This window comes from Molothrus ater, chromosome 5, assembly GCF_012460135.2.
Source record: "Molothrus ater isolate BHLD 08-10-18 breed brown headed cowbird chromosome 5, BPBGC_Mater_1.1, whole genome shotgun sequence".
NCBI lineage: Eukaryota > Metazoa > Chordata > Aves > Passeriformes > Icteridae > Molothrus > Molothrus ater.
In genome coordinates this window covers 22,100,796-22,118,063 of record NC_050482.2, presented here as the reverse complement: position 1 = coordinate 22,118,063, position 17,268 = coordinate 22,100,796, and the positions used below count along the sequence as shown (strand labels likewise).

Here is a 17,268-nt window from a genome sequence, read left to right as displayed (position 1 = left end):
GGTGCTGCACCTTTCCAACAGAAGACTTCTGTGCAATTTGTAAAATTCTTTCCGCAGCCTTGATCAGAAGCTTCACAAAAAAGTCAGTTTTACTTAGTACATGAAGCTAATATAGATATTATATAAAAATCATGTAAACATTATTTGACGATGTAAAAATACTATCAAAATGCCTCATAGCCTTTCATTTCAGCTAATGGCAACAACATTTCAAACTGGATTTTTTCTCAGTAGGGGAGCCTTGTCCTTCCCTGTACACTTTTAACTGCAGTGATGAAATGATCTGTAGACCAGCAAGTCACAGACCTGATTCAACACAAATTGTCATTAGTAGTGTAAAACCCATTAATCGAGGCAGTTTTGGATTAGGTCTGCAGACAGAAGTTGAGGAATAATTGTTTCTTATGCAGAAAATACAGGTCAGAATAAGCAAACTGAATATGAATTTTCACACTGTAGGAAAATGCCAATTTAGTAGAACTTGCAAGAGGATTTAAAAATAAAAGCAAATTAAGACATTCAGTAATGTATTCCAAAACTATTCATCATAAATTTCCAGCATGAGATGGATTGATGATCAGGTATAATGGATGGTCAGGTCACCATTTGGTACAATATGGTAGGCTCTACTGAGGAACTCTAAAAATTATTGCAAAATAATAAAATACATCCTACTCTGTTCAGGCCCAGTTTTTCTTCATTATTTTCTCTGTGGCATTGTTAAAAAATATTATGCATGAAATCTTGGATAATTATTTCATTATATCCAACTACAAAATCACTCTTTGCTTTGAAGTGCAAAAAACCCAGTATTTTATTACCCTTGCAGGTTGTATAGACATATTCACCTTTCTCTGCTAGTCTGCAGACATTACTGCATAGCTCAAATGACAGAAAGCCTTTACAGGATCACAGAAAAATCTGGGCTGTGAAAAGCCCTTATGATCATCAAGTCCAACCATAAACATAACACTGCCAAGTTCACCACTAAACTATGTCCTGAAGTGCCACATCTACACATCTTCAAATACCTCAGGGATGATGACTCAGTCACTTCCCTTGGCATCCATTTCCAATGCCTGACCAACCATTCACTGAAGAAACTTTTCCTGTTATCCAATCTAATCCTCCTCTGGCCCAACTTGAAGCTATTTCCTCTTGTCCTTTCACTTTTCAGCTGGGAGAAGAGGCTGACCTTCCCTTGGCTACAGCCTCCTTTCAAGGGAGTTGTAGACATTGATAAGGTCTACCCTGAGAAGATTTTTCTCCAGACTGAACAACCCCAGCTCTCTCAGCTCCTCCTCATAAGACTCGTGCTTCAGGCCCTTCAGCAGCTTCATTGTCCTTCTCCGGGCTTGCACCAGCACCTCAATCTCTTTCTTGTAGTGAAGGGTCCAGAACTGAGCACAGAATTTGAGCTACAGCCTCACTGGTGTTGAGTACTGGAAGACCATCCCTGTCCTGGTCCTGCTGGCTACATATGTCTGATCCACATCAGTTTCTCCAGAAGAATATATAATGGAAAATCCAGAAGTCTCCTGCTATTTTACTTTCACTGCTGCACCCTTTCTGACCTGTAATGCAGAGGTCTCATGCAGTGATATCTCTGCCTTGGCTGGATGAGGCTGCAGTGTGCACAGGCTGCACCGTGCCTACTCTGGGCACAGCTAGTGAGCAGCAGATGCTGAGAGGTGGGTAGATCACAGATCTACCTTCACAGATCTTTTCATCCTTCACAGATCATTTCATCATAATCTTATCATCCCTTTGTCATGACCAGGAAATGTGATAGGTGTGAAGGATGCTTCCTCAGGGTTACAGCTCTGGAGCTGCTTAGGTATCCTCAGATGGTGGCTTCAGGTTTGACAGTTCACAGCAAGCTCCCCAGCAATGTTCAGCTTAGCACAGCACACCATCCACTTGTCATCTCCCTTTCAACATTTCAGCTAAAAGATGAGAATTTTGGAGCATTCAAAAGAGAAGTCAAAATAACTAAACCTGCATAGCACAAGAACATAGCTTAAGATAATGGGAGGCAGAAGAACAAGAATGTAAGGTGAATTTTTTCCAAACAGAAAGCTACCAGTTATCAAAAGAGGCACAACTAAATCAAAATACATGTGATATTTAAAATTAGGTCAGTCAAATTACTGATGCATAGAAATAATCCAGCATTCTTATTCATTATTTAAATCACTTAAGAGGCATCTTATTTTTTAGGCCTGGGCTTTTTGGTTTTCTGACCATTTGCTTCCTTTCTGCTTCCTGGCAAAGTGTCACAAGCATGATATATTCTGGGAAGCTAAACTTGCTCCCTAGATCTTATGAGCAGCCTTACTTGAATGCTGACAGATGCCTCTGTCAGCCTAAACTCTTTCTGCAAGTTTGTAAAGCAAGAAAAGCCTTGAAAGATTTTTCACTTCCAAAAATATATGTTGATAGTGAGTAAGCAGAGAGTGTGATTTCTTTTACCTTATATCCTCATCCAGCTGAGGAAGTGCCTATCCTTTGATTTTTTTTTTCATATGTGGACAAAGGAAGACACCTTAAGTAAAGACATTATGTTAATGTGTTTTCCTTCCCCACCACCTGCTTAGTTGTATGTTTGGTGTTTTTCCCCCCTCATTGTATATTTGAACTATTTTTGTATTTTTGGGAATGTCCAGGATTTCAAAAACACTATTGTGTTGATATTGTAGGCATTGGGTGGGAAATGGGATCCCTATATTATTTACAATCTAATCCTACTTTTTGTTCAGAAGGATCCTCATTAGGAATAGAAGCACTGCAGGGAACTTTCAATTAGGATTTCAGCAAAATATTAAAGTGTCACCTACAAACCATTCATATCAATTTAAATATCTGCTTTCTTTGAGTAAAAAAGAAAGGCTGGATTTCTACTGTAGAAAGAGCAGTAGGCAATTATTTCTGGAATACATAGGTTTCCCCAAGTATTATCCTTCAAGACACTGTTTAGCACATACCATGCAGGGTTGACACCCACCAGCATCACCATTTTTAAAGCCACTCTTTTGTGAAGATTCCATTTTTCTATTGACGTTGCCAAACAAATCACTCCAATCAGCAGCAGATGAAAGTCTTTAAAATAAGCAGATGCTACCTGAAACAAAATAAAAAAAACCAAAAACCAAAAGGGAAAATAAACCCATTTTTAAAATTAAATGGTGAATTTCTTTTAGCCTTTGGTAATACCAATTTAATGAAAAAAATCAGTAAGATTATATTATGAAATAAATAAAGAGACTCCTTTTTTCTTAAAATTAGGTCATTGGAACTATTAAATACATTTAACCAAATGATTCAAGGATAAATGCACTAAAATGCAGATGGTTAAAACAAAATAAAAAATAAAGCTTCATATAGAACAATCCAAAATTGTCAGTCACATCTCACATGCATACTAAATCAGGAATTAAATGTTGTTCTTGTTACTTTTTTTATCTATCCAACAGGTAAAATAACAACTTTAAGCATAGACTTAGATTATGATTAGCTGTGATTTCATCTCTTTGGCACAAAGGTGTATAGTCAACAGTTTGCACATGATGTCATTATTGTGACATTTTGCCTCTGTAGTATTAAGGATATTTCATAACTACCTAACATTTTCCCATCAACTGATGTCTAAACACTGAGCCACTATCTAGGAGAAATTATTAAAGATTAATTATTAATTAATAATTATTAATTATTAAAGAAACTATTTTAAAAATGTGAACAAGTCCTGAAGACAAAGCATGTAAGCAAGTCCTGAGGCAGAACTATTGTGATTGGCACTCAGCAAATCCATGCATGCATATGCCTGACAGGTTTCAACATTATGTGTTTCATTCTTTGGAGTTTTGATTCTTGATATGCACAGTATAAAACAGAGAAAAATAAAGGTTACCTGCTTGGATCCCATTATACCAAACAAGGGGAACATAAAGGCAGGCAGCAAAGCTGAAACAGCCAGTGGCAAAGCTTCTGTGAGCCAAAAGATGGCAACTACAAACAACGTGTATGCACATTCTGCTTCCTAGAATACAAAAGGCACCAATAACAACATGAGCTGATCATCAAGGGGGAAAAAAAATCACAATTCAAGAAGCACAGCTCCATCAGTAGAGAGATTCCTCACAGCTGGAAAAAGCATGAGTCAAAGGACCTGTATTTAGGGTAGTTATTTTGTGCTACTGACAATCCTGCTGCGATATGAAACACACTCAGTAAAATAGGTGTAGAGAATTTTTTTCTAAGAGATAGTAAAATTATTTCAATTCTATCACTCAGGAACAGTGAGAAAATAGTCAGCTGCCTGTTCCTTCAAGGACAATTAATCACCTTCGAGGTCATTCTTAAGCATTCTCAGGCCATGAATTCCTAGAAATCAAAAGCATTTTGCCTCTGTAAGCAAACCTTTAAGACTCCAGGAGTACTCGCAGTCAATAATTGGTCAAATGTTTTCTCTCCTGAAGTTTTGTCATCAGTAACAATAAGGCAAGGATATCATCTAATGAAAAAGGAATCATGCAATACTGACAAGAAACATTGCTGTTGTTTTTCAGGCTTTTAAATTTAGTGAGTGTCTTTTTCTTCAACACCTTAAAACCAGGAGGTTTTTTCTTTTCCTCTTTTTATTTTTTTTTTTCCTCCCAGGAGAAAAATTTTCAATGCTGTCTGTAAAATGCAGCCCCAAACAAATATAATGAGGTGAATTAAATATAGTTTCTTCCAGAGTATTAGAAATCTCTTTTGTGTAGTTTTTAATTTATATTTCTGCTATTAAGGAAAATGGTTTGGAACTCTTAGTGCCCCTGGTTAGGGTATGAAATTACTTAACAACAGCAGAGATGTTTTGTACTGGGAAAGGAACAGCTTAATGATGTAGCTCTTGGAACCTTTGACTGGAAAACAACAATATTAAACCTAAGTCAGTCAGCTGCGGCTATCATTTATTTTGGGAAAGAAATTTTTGTTATGTATGAAACAATTTGAAAATATCCATTCACCTAGCAAATATTCGTCTCACTTAAGTCCTATGATATTAAGAATTTCCCATGAGTTTCCTCTCAGAAAGGAAACTGAAATATTGGAATGTGATGTGAGAGTGTGAAGCACATTGCTCTGTACCCACCATCTAACTGTGATGCAAAGACTTCTGAACCAAATTTTCATGTATTTTCATGCATGGTATGTATAACACACACATGATAACACATCACAAAATTCCATTTCAATCTACTGGCATCAGAGCTGTACCAAATAGAGCCACTAATGACATTGTTAGATAGCTGTTTCATCAGCTTGGAGTTGTCCCAAGAGTTAGTGAATGCCAGAATTTATTTCAAGTAAAATAAAACTATAGGTTTTGCTCTATTGAGGAACCAGAGGGAATTTGTCAGATCACTGAATTCAGTCATTTCCTATCAGACAACACAAAATGTTATGAACTTAAAATCCTTTATTAAACAAAAAGTAATTGCAGCTCTTTTCCTGACAATTCATCTCCATTGTCAATTATACAGAGCTGTTAAAAAGAGTCCAAAAATAATAATGATAACAATATTTTCAATGTAGTCCAGATGTTAGAAAACAAATATGTAATTCTGAGCTTCATGCATCCAGTACAGTATTTTATGTTGAAGCTATCTTCTCTAAATTTCTGTGAAAATACACTGAATTGACAGAAAAATAATCACAATGCAAATATCATTATTCATTCAAAGTCTCTTCCAACTCAAACTATTTGTGATTCTGTTAATCTGAAAAGGTCTGGGAATCTCAGTCTTTACATACAGGTGCAAAATAATTATCTCTCCAAGCAGGTCACTTACTTTGGTTTTGATGATAAGTGGAAGTGGAAGTAAAAGCAGTGGGGTGAGGACAATGAGCAGGAACCTTCGGTAAACCAGGAGGTAGCTAAGAATCTTCATGGTTGATGGCTGTTAGATGAACTTTCCTGAAGAAACTGCCAAAAAACATGTCTGACTTTAAATAGCTGACTCTGATTAATATTTTTCCAAGCTATCACCTTTAGCCATTGCTAAAGCAGGCCAGTAAAGCAAGTTAAAATTAAATCTGGCTCTTTACTGTTTTAGCAAGTTTATTAACAGTAGGTTGATAAGATAAGTGTCTGCCTTAAACCAAGGCTAGATGTCAGCCCTCTCAGGACTTTCTCTCCCTACTCTTCGTCATAAGAAATTTATGTAATTACAACAGGTTCTAGACAGTCAGAAAAATAAAACCTTCCGGTGCTCTCCCAGTCACTGCTGATTCCGTAGGAAGTCAAAACATATAACATACATAAAAATATGCTCAAAACCAGCTGGGGCATTTATGTGAAATCATAAGCAAGATAATTTTATTGAACAGAATTAAAAATTCTTCATTGTCTTCTCCATCTGTGGAGATATTCAAAACTTCATAGGAAAAGATCCTGAACAACCTGACCTGAACTTTGTTCTGCTTTGAGTAAAAGGTTGGACTAGATGACTTGTAGAAGTCCCTTCCAGCCTCAGCCTTTCTGTTGCTTTTATCTGTCTAGAATCTAAAGTATATGAGAAAAACAAGGCCTTTTTTTCTGTCTTGCCAGGCGAGGAATAGCTCATTTTCTCTTCTCACACAGCAAAAGGATAAATTATTTTTTATATGCATCATATAAAGTTTTGAGGAAGTCTAAGAGTAGGAGACTTTTTGAGATAAAAGTCAAAAATAAAGAAATCCCTTTGCCTGAATTTTCCTCTTTTTCAATAAAAAGAACATTTGGTACTGTCTTTGTAATACAACAAAATAGCATCACATAAGGAACAGGAAAAGATAGGAAAGAACCTTGTACACTATCTGTGGGTGAAGATTAAAAGGGAAGAACACATTGTTTTGTGCTCAGAAACTTACATGAAGCAGAAAATCAGAAGGGGAGAGAGATGAAGAGTTGTGCTGCCATCAGAACCATCCAAAGGACAGGTAAAAAAGGTAGCTTTTTGCTATCCATATAACCTTTTGATTATAAGAATCCCATGTGTCAAGGTGCAGGCAAAGCAAGGGATTAGATTGTCGGTATTGAGTACACACTTCTGGTTTCAGGAAGGTAGGACTTTGGTTATAGGAAAGCAGTATCTCATATCTAACTGTCAGAAAGCAGTTGACTGAAAACCCAAAGGTGGGAAACAAACTGGAAAAAGTAAAATGAAATAACAGCCTTGCTACTGGGAATTGGGAAAACATCTTTGACACAACCTAGGGAGATGAGACTGAGACTTCATGGGAAGATGGTGTAAGGGATTAAAGATGTTCAAGCAAAGTGCTAACTTTTGAAAGGGCTGTTCTAAATATATAAAGACAAACTTGTGTAAAGAATTCAGAGACAGAATTAGGAAATCTTCAAATATCCAAAAATCTAAAAAGAATCGTGTGAGACCTGGAAAAATCTGTGCTATGAAGGAATAACAAGCATTTAAACTGATACATTCAGAAAGATTGTGATATGAAATATATTTCAGTTGGAGAAGTCACAGAAAATTTCTATTAAAGTACCAGAACTCAAAGGAAATTGCAGGAGAGTAATTTAGTAAGCAAAAGGGAAGACAAACTGCAGACAGTGTTGGAGTATTCAACATTTTCTTTGCTTGAGTCTTTACAAAGGTATATGGAAGTCAAATTAATTTTAATATGAAAACTGGAACACACTGTTGGGACGGTGATGGTGGGAGTAGTGAATATTTAGATTTAATATATGTATTTAAGTCAACAGTTCCAGAGGAAATTCACACACAATTCATGGGTGATAATTCATACAGTAATCTGAGAACTATTTTAGAATATATTTGAATATATTTTGTTATGCCAAATACTTGAAAAATGTTGGAGTATTACAAATTTCTAGAGGACTGATCAGACAGAAATGGAAATAAAAGATGTCACATGAACTCAATTTAGTTTACTTTTTTCCTAGAACAATTCACTTAGTGACCAAAGATGTAAATTATATGTATTTTATTTTACTTCAATGAACTTTTTAGATAAACCAAGAGCAAATCAGAGGTAAGCATAGAAGAAATGCTCTAGGGGAAATTATGCCTGTGTGTACAAATTATTTTTTAAAATTTCTTCTTGAAGAGCAGTTGCAATTGTTATACATTCATACTTTGAAGATATTTCAAATGGCATCCTTAAGAGGTCTATTCTGCTTAGTTTTCTAGTCCATATTTTTGTTAATGTTTTTGAATCATAAACTCATAATCAGCAGGACAAAGACCTTCTAGCTGATACTAAACCATAAAATCTGATTTTTCAGCATTCTTAGATAATCACTGCTATAGCAAAATGTTGTGTGGAGATAGAAGTCCAGAACAAAGGAGAAAAGACACTTCCAATACTGATTCAAATAAAATACTGCTGACAAAGAGTAGAAATTGTCCTGCTTTGGTAGTTTGACAGGAAATATGTTTTCTGGGATGCTGTGGTCAGGCCAGTGGGTGCTCAGATTTTAATATTGGCATTGAATGTGGCCATTGGTACATTGGGTCCGCCTCTGAGAGCACGGGGTTAAAGCAGGGCTCTCCCCTGGGAGGCTCCCTTGGGTTCCAGTCAGGGAAAGGTTCAGAGCTGCCCTGCCCGGCTGCGGGCTGGGTGGGGCAGGGGCAGCCATGCGGCCGGGTGAGGTAGGCCCAGGGGCAGCCATGGGGCCGGGTGAGGTAGGCCCAGGGGCAGCCATGGGGCCGGGTGAGGTAGGCCCAGGGGCAGCCATGCGGCCAGGTGAGGTAGGCCCAGGGGCAGCCATGGGGCAGGGTGAGGTAGGCCCAGGGGCAGCCATGCGGCCGGGTGAGGTAGGCCCAGGGGCAGCCATGCGGCCGGGTGAGGTAGGCCCAGGGGCAGCCATGCGGCCGGGTGAGGTAGGCCGGGCCCTGGACAGAGGGGAGGGGAAGGCCCCTGCAGGATGGAAGGGTGGAGGAGCACTGAGAGGCATCGGGCAGCCACCCCTTCCCCCGGGAGAGACAGAGAGAGAGCCTGTGCCTGTGCTTGTGCCACCTTGAAATTCAATAGTGGCCAGGCCGAGAAGGAGAAGGGGGGGGGTGCGAGAAGGTGCCTGCAGGACAGCCGTGGGAGTTCTGGACAGACAGAGCCTCAGATTTTTAACCCTTTTCTTGGATGATGGAAACCTTACAAATGCTAATCCTCCTGGAGCTGAATGAGAAGAGAGATAGGGATGAGATAAGAGGAAATGAGCCACAAAAGTAGAGAATAATCTTAGGTAGGAGGAGGTGATAGAGTGGCCTTTGGCTGGACTTTTCTTGTATAGCCATGGACAGAACCATTTTTCCTGTGACACAGAGACTCCATCAAGGAGGAGGCAATGTCTTGGAGCCAAGAGAGTGCAGTGATGTTATGTGAAAGAGTGCGTGAACAGAGACAACGGGTGAAGAGGGTAGTTGGTGCCCTTGATCTTCAGTAGAGGAGAATCTCAAGAATCTCTGTTCTTGAGACCCCTCAGCCCCAGGGAGTGAAATTTAGAGGGGACAGGTGTCCCAAGAGTGAGAGACTGTGCTCTTTTTTTGGAACTAGACAAAGCACGCTTAAAAAGAAAACCCTAGAAGTAGCTCTGGTCCATGAGCAGTAGTGAGAGCATTGAGCATAGAAAGAAGATGTCACGATGGCAAATGATCTCCGGGCAGTGCCACATGTAATAAGAAACACAAGAAGTCTCAACTGTGTTTCCTAGAGAAGCCTATAGCACAAGAGAGACTCCTCACTCCTTGATTAACTGAGAATTGATTATCTAAATAAAGAGTGGTGATAGACTGAGAGTTAGTGATCTGAAAGATGGATGTATTAGAAATTTAGTAGAGAAGAAGAAGAGATGTATTTGTGAAGTTTTCATTTTCCTTGTGTGTTTCCTTTTTTCCCTTTCCCTTGTAGTTTAGTTAATAAGTTTTTGGTTTTTTTTTTTATTTCTAAGTAGGAGCCTGCTTTGCTTATTCCTGGTTACATCTCACAGCAGAAACCAAAGAAAGAGTATTCTCATGGGAGCACTGGCATTGTGGCAGTGTCAAACCATAACACCTGCATAATTAACATTGAAATTCTCAAACCTGCCTGCAAGTCCCTGGTCAGCTGTCAGAGATGGTCAGGGGAGAACAAGGTGTACACTGACGAGGTTTCCTTCCAAACTATACTGAGATATTTCTGGACAGTCAAGCTTCTACAGGTAACCTGAGAATAGATAGACAGATAGATGGTTAGGGAGAGGATGAATGTGCAGTGGAGTAATTTTAATGGCAGAGAGCTGGAGACTTTCTGAAAGAATGGAATTTGGGACAAAATTTTCCTTACAGGCAGGAAGAAGGAACAAGGGAGGATATGCAATCCTGCTTAAGAACTTTAAACATACAGCTCTGCATGTGAAGACAAAAGTGGTCTTAATGTGATTTGAGGTGTTACTGAATGATTATGAAAAAAATTCAATTTGAAAAATAAATAAGGATATATTGATAACACTGGGAAAAAAGTTTAAAAGAGGCAGAGTTGCTAAGGATAAAGAATATTTCTACTTGTGCTACCCAGTGTTAGCTGATCTGGGTCAGCATTGATCTCTTAATCCCTAGCCTTCTTGGAAAGTTTAATTTATTTTTGTTATGTCTTGAGTTAACCGTGGACATCCCTTGTGTGTTTTCTCAGTAGTTGAATTTTCTGGTTCATTTTTTTAGACCTCAGAAAAGCCTGTAGGAATGGTCCTTTTATGCTGAAGTTTTGTGTAGATAGCTGTATCTGCAGCTTGGTTGAGGACTGCTGTTTCTCTTTAATACTTGAAGAAGGCCTTGTATGTTCCAAAACACAGTTGTGTGGGACAGCAAAGAAGAAGTGTTTGGGGAAGAGGAAAGAAAAATTCTCATTGTTCCAAAAGCTGATTTTGCAATAAAACAAAATAAGAGATCCAGTTATGGGGAATGAGATGGCAAGAGGGGCATCATCATATCCCAACAGATACAATGAGACAGAAGTCATGTCCCCACTGGTTAGCAGGCAAAAAAAAAAAAACCAAACTTTACTAGGCACTATGATTTTCTGTAGAATGCATATTCCAGGACTCGCAGTCCGATTGTGAGTTCTTTCTCTTGAGTGATCCAAGAGAACTGTTCTGACTGAAACCCTGAGCAACAAACTGTTGCACAGATTATGCAATATATAGTTCATGCAGTCCCCATGGGCCACTCCAGGCAGGACCAGATGAGAGAAATGCTCTCTATGCTGCTGCCAGGAAGCACCACTCCATTGGAGTCTCTGGCACAAGGCACCTGCAGACACCCAAGGTCAGCAGTGCCAGGGCTATAGGGCAATTTGCTCAAAGACCTGGATACAGCTCATGGGTATTGTGGAAGAATGGGGATATCTGTTTTATGTCCCAAGGACATTAAACCCTGGGGGAAAGTAAAATGTGATTTGATTTCCATATTATAGGAAGTACTTTGTCAAGAATCACCTGAAGCAATGGAGAACAAGCCTTGCAAGAAGACAGGCAAGCACTGCAATGACCCAATATGAGGCAACAATTTAACACAATCTCTCCTGTCCTGAGCAGCCACCAGAACATAGGAAGGCCAAGCCATGTATCACACAACTCAATGGACATTTTATGGATGTTTTACAGAGGTGACCCATAGACTATGAGAATCAAATCTGTATATATATGTATCACATGACAGGAAAGAGAGTGGTGCTTAGTAAGGTTGTATTGGATAGCGTAAGACTTGAGAGTGGCATCCATTGTATGGACTAAGGGCTAGAGATTGAGCTGGGATGGATGGATTTGGTTCATGGCAGTCTATCATGGTGCTGCTTTGGACCATGTCATGTTTTGAAAATGCAACTAAAAATGTGGATAACACACCTGGGTTTTGGTTATTGCTGGGAAGTCCCTCGATGGCATCCAGATATTCCCACTCTGCCTCCCAGTGAGTAGGCCGAAGGTGTGCAGGAAGTAAGTAGGGGACACAACAAAGGTAACTGACACCAACTGATTAAGCAGGTTACTTTCTGCCATACAGAAGCAGGTTTAGCAATAAAAACTTAGGGGGGAGGCAGGTATTTTGGGATGAGAGACACTGCTTAGAGCCCAGCTAGGCATTGACCTATTTGCAGGAGGTGGTCAGGGTTTACTTTTGTATTCATTTTTTATTCCATTTTATTATTCCTCTTTATTTTGCTTATTAAATGTTTTTAACCCACAGGTTTTCTCACCTTTGCTCCTCCTATTGTCTCCCCTGTCCTGTTGGAGTCAGAACAGCTGAGTGGTGCTTGGCTGGTGAACCAAGTCAACCCACCACACCTTGTCAATGGCCTTGTAAGTTACAGTACCACTCTTCACCTTAACATGAACTTAAAAACCTTTGGAACATCACAGACAGTATGGTAATATTACCAGACTAAGAAAAACATTTCAGTTAAGCAATACTTCTGAAAATTTCAAAGCATGCAGAATCTAGTACAATGTGCAGCAAGGCCATATCCATAGAAATGTGAAAGGGGAAAAGAAAAATCAATATATCCTTGTCAAAGGTTGATCATTCAGGATAGGTTTATAGAATGAGATAAGTACTATATTAGAGCAGCCAATCTAGAGGGAAAGCTTTTTTACGACAATATATGACTAATTATAGTAACAGAAATACCACATATCAAAACAAGAACTGTAAGATGAATAAGGTATTACTCAACAGGAAGCAATATGTGGAAAAACAGGGCAAAGGAATGTGATAAAAGAATCTTCTCAAAGAAATTTGAAGGATTTATGCTTCTACAAAATTATATTAATGATTTTCAAAATTATTGATGACAAAAATGAGAAGCATTACCAAAAATGTTAACATTTTTATATAGAAAAACTTGAATTCTGAAGTTACTTAGTTCTACTCTGCAAGGGAAAGACAAGAAAGCTCCAGAAATGTCCTGGGTAAGCACTGTTGTAGGATTTACCTCTGATTTTACATTTCCACATCTAAATTGGTCACTATAACCTCTGTCTCACAATCTACAGATAGATGGAAGTACTCCCACCCTGCTCAACTGAAGTACTTTAACCAGGCTGAGGTGAATTACAGAGTGTTTCTCTTCACTGACTTCAAAACCTTATTCAAGGCATCGAAGTTTTAGATGTCTGTGGTAGGACAGACTTGTTTTATTCTCTGCTTGTTTGGGAAAAAATCTTAAGAAGCTCTCTGGAGTCAAGAACAGCTACAAAAGACCTGGAGCACTGAGCAAAGAAACAGTCTTCTTTCCTTTGGTCTTAGAGTTTAAGTAAATTGATATAGCATGTACCCATCATAAAAGAAGATTTTATCAGTATTTTCAACATTATTATTGTTGAATAATTAGCTTTCACTCCTTATCAATGAAAAAAATTGGAAACCATCTCTAATTTTATTTGTGTATTAATTTGCCAGTGTCTAGGATCAGAGGGCTTCATTATTGCCAGGGAAAAATTAAATGTCTTTTGTACCCAATACTGATCTCCACCTTTAGAAAGATGCCATTGAGAATAAATTTTCACTAAATAGAAAGCATGAAAATTAAGTCAAAAGCACTAATTCCCCAAGAACTTGCAGGTTCTGCAAAGCTTTTAATAGGCACAGGAAATTTTGCCTGCTGTTTCCCATTGTTGCTGCTCATTATTTTTCATCAAAAACACAAAAGCTTTTGGAACTGAAAATTCTATTAACATCCCCATACAGCATATAGAGGGAATTAAACACTCCTCTTTCCCTTTTTCTTATTACAGAAGTGAAAGCAGAGCTGCACTGAGTGCAGCTCGACAGTGGTGGAATTGGATGTGTGGTCCCTTGTCCCATCCTGAAGTTTTCCAGTTTCTAAGTACATATCCAAGGTGATAACAGACAACTGCTCCAACAACTCTAAACGCTCTAAAAACTAGGTTAGTACATCTTTATGGAACTGTAATTGTATTTTAAACTGTGCGTTTTCTTTTTTCAAAGAATCTCCTAAGGAACAGACTCTTCTAAGCTTAGCAGAATGCTATCAGGGACAATGAAAACAAAAGTACCTTTTGGGAATTTCAATAGCATAAAATTCTGAATAATATGTGATATTTATCTGCAGATTGAAGATGGAGACTTTGGAGGCTTCTGAAATAATTTGGGTGTTGTATTCCTATAATTTTGGCCTGACATACTAAACAGCAACAGTGAAAGAACACTAAACCCCATTTATTTTCATAATATTCCTTGCATTTTTTTTTTGTACACTACAGAACAGTTGAGAAAGTTCTCTTTGAAAGAGATCATTGACACTTTTTGGAGAAGCAGTTCACAAAAACCAGATTAAATCAATTGTTGTCATATTACGAGAGGAGAAACACATTTTATACCTACATTCAGTCTGTATTTCTGAATGGAAAGAATCTGACATGTTGAATACACTTTCACACTCCTTACTGCATAAAAGCAAACAAACTGAAAAGAAACAAAATCCAATTACTTGACACTGAAAATTTTAATGGACAAGAAGTTCAATATTCATTGTAAACATGTTCCTTCTCACTTTGAATTAGAAACCCACTGTACCTAAAGTACTTTAGTGTGGTGATTTTTCAAGATGACCCGTACTTAAAGCCATTTTCTTTGAATCAGTTCAAGTGCTTCAGTTCAAGTGCTTCACTATATATTCTATATATAGAAATCACTATATATTCTTCCACTATATATTCTTCTTTCTATATATAGAAATCACTATATATTCTTCCAAGTTTCTGAAACAAATTACTCTCTTCAATGATGCTAGATAGCACAGAGGTTCTCCAATATTCTCATTTGTTCTGGGTAGTCCAGTACTGTGATACTTCCCACTGGAATCACTGCCCAGTGACACAAAGTGAATTTCCAAGAGATAAACTACATGTAAACTTCCTGTTCATGAAAAAAAGTAAAAGACAAAGAAATAATGGGATTTTAAAACAATGTAGGGCCTATATATGGGTCTCCTGTATTTGAAGCACGCCTTGAGAGCTTAAAAAGTCTCAGTTATTTGAGATTCGTTATACAAACTGTCTCTACATCAATCTGATTCTCTCAAACAGCTCCTTGACAATGCTTCTCTTCACCTCTGAAGCAGCTGTGAGCAGTTTAACTTCAGAGCTGAAAGCAATTTAGCTTCATCAATGAGATATTGTAGCTACAGCAAACAATTTCTGCTGAAAGTTTTTCCTGGCTGGAGCATGACGTTAACCAGGTGAGTCAAATTCCACACACTCAGTACCCATCCTGGATACTTGCCAGGCAAGCCTGTAACTCAACTTCCACAGCATGTTATTTTCTTGGCCAGGACCTCTCTGTAACTACAGTCCTCTTGATGAAGGAGCTGCCCTGCTTCCCGTTTGCCCAATAATTTTCTCCACCCTCATTCCAGAGGCCTCACTGAATGCCTCAGACTCTGTACATGGTGTCCAATGTGCTCCTTTTAAGGACAACAGACACAGGCCTTTTGGAAACTGACACCTCTCATATTCTGGTGAACTTCCCTTGCCAATAACCAGTATGGGCTGGGAAAAACCTGAAGCCTTCATAAGCTTTTCATCTTCCTGCATATTCTGCTCATTGACTGAACAGGCAATAATACCATTCTGTAAGAGACATGTCCTCTGGGCTGCTGTTGTGTGCCCCTGGTACAAAATCAGAACACAAACCTCAAAGTATTTATAGGCCTAATTTATCATTTAACAACTTTTTGCCTCCTTAAAATACAGCTCCATGTTTATTCTTGTTGAATGAGGTGTAGTAGGTGCTGTGTGAACCCAAAGTGTAACCTGCAGCGGATCTGCATGGACAAGCAGATCTGCCTTACTAGAAGACACACTCTCACAGCCTGGGAGAGCTCATGTGCACATTGGAGCAGCTATAAAGGCAGAACTGTTGGTCTTGCACCATGATCTAATTCTCTAACAGCATTCTCTTCCCACTGAAATGTGCACATTCCTCATGAAAGCATAGAGATTGTGGTAGAGTTAACACAGATTTGTAAGACTTCATTTCATAAAGTGCTTGTGCTTGTAATAGTCCTCAAACTTCCAAAACACAGGCTTGGTAATGAATTTCAAAATATATGTCTGAAAATAGTCCACAATTGTCAGCAGACTATCTGAACTGCAAATAAACTAGGTGTGCTCTGATAAAACACCATCCTATACTTTTGATTTTTATCATTTTGGAGGAGGAATTTTGTTTTAAAATTAGTTGCATGATATAACTCCCAGGTAAGAGTTTTAATTTTCATAAGTCAATACATTCAGGGCCAGCTTGGATGAACTTTGAACAACCTGGTCTAGTGAAAGATGTCCCTCCCACAGCAGGAAATAAACTTGATGCTCTTTAAAGGTCCTTCCCAACCCAAACTGTTCAATGTTTGCTTTTATACAGAATGCAAAAGTACCAGGAAAAAATTCTGCCTACAGTGACGCTATAAAAGGTGTCTTTGTTTGCATGGAATTTCCCTTCATGACAGCAAAATCTTTTATGGGGACTTTTATCAAATAAAATGTGAGTCAGTAACACCATAATGATATCTGTTGAGATGCAACATGAGAAAGAAAAATATTTAAATCCTTTCCCCAATCATTTGCTAGCTTTTACATTTTTAATTATTCCAGGTGATGACAGATAGTTGGAAGTGCTAGAGTTATGCTTCTCATAATTGATGTTGTCTGTGTGATGATGACATGCTAGTGTATCAACCATGCTGGCTTTTATCTAAGATGTTTGATCGGTTGTGTTATTGTTGAGGAAAGATGTTCATCAGCCAAAAACCATTAACTATTATGCTTGACTTAGACCAAAGTTCAAATTAATTTCCTTGGATAAATTTATTCTGGTGAAACACAAAATTGAATAAAGGTAGTTTGTCAAAATTATGCAGGAACTTTTAATTGATAGATGTAACTGTATGAGATTTTTCAGTGGCATAATTATTCTAAACAGATTATTCCTAGATTTAATCTTACTTTTACTTATTTTTTTTAAAATTACTAATGATTTTAACAGTTTGCTTCCTTTCAGTAAAAGACATTTCTGTTTCCATTTTATTAATATACTTTGTAAGTTCTCACATTTTTCCCCCAGGTGATATTTTGTTAATCAGGTTTCTGCATGATTTTATTTTATCTTTTGGAGATTTTTAGAATTCTTTATTAGGTCTTCTCCCACCTTGACCCAAAACTTCACATTAAAACTTTGTTCTTCTGAATAATATCTATTTGTCATAAAT

The 17,268-nt window shown here is 38.1% G+C and overlaps 1 protein-coding gene across 1 annotated transcript in view; it reads right to left on the bottom strand.

The window, feature by feature from the left end:
- SLC13A1 (solute carrier family 13 member 1) overlaps positions 1–17,268 on the bottom strand; it is a 47,831-nt gene that overhangs the window by 17,966 nt on the left and 12,597 nt on the right. The window contains exons 2-5 of the mRNA XM_036401640.1: positions 10,092–10,212; positions 5,838–5,971; positions 3,911–4,039; positions 2,985–3,121 (exon numbers count right to left, since the gene is read on the bottom strand). Coding sequence (XP_036257533.1) covers positions 2,985–3,121; positions 3,911–4,039; positions 5,838–5,936 — 365 coding nt within the window. The 5' untranslated portion in view covers positions 5,937–5,971; positions 10,092–10,212. The remainder of the gene's footprint in view (positions 1–2,984; positions 3,122–3,910; positions 4,040–5,837; positions 5,972–10,091; positions 10,213–17,268) is intronic.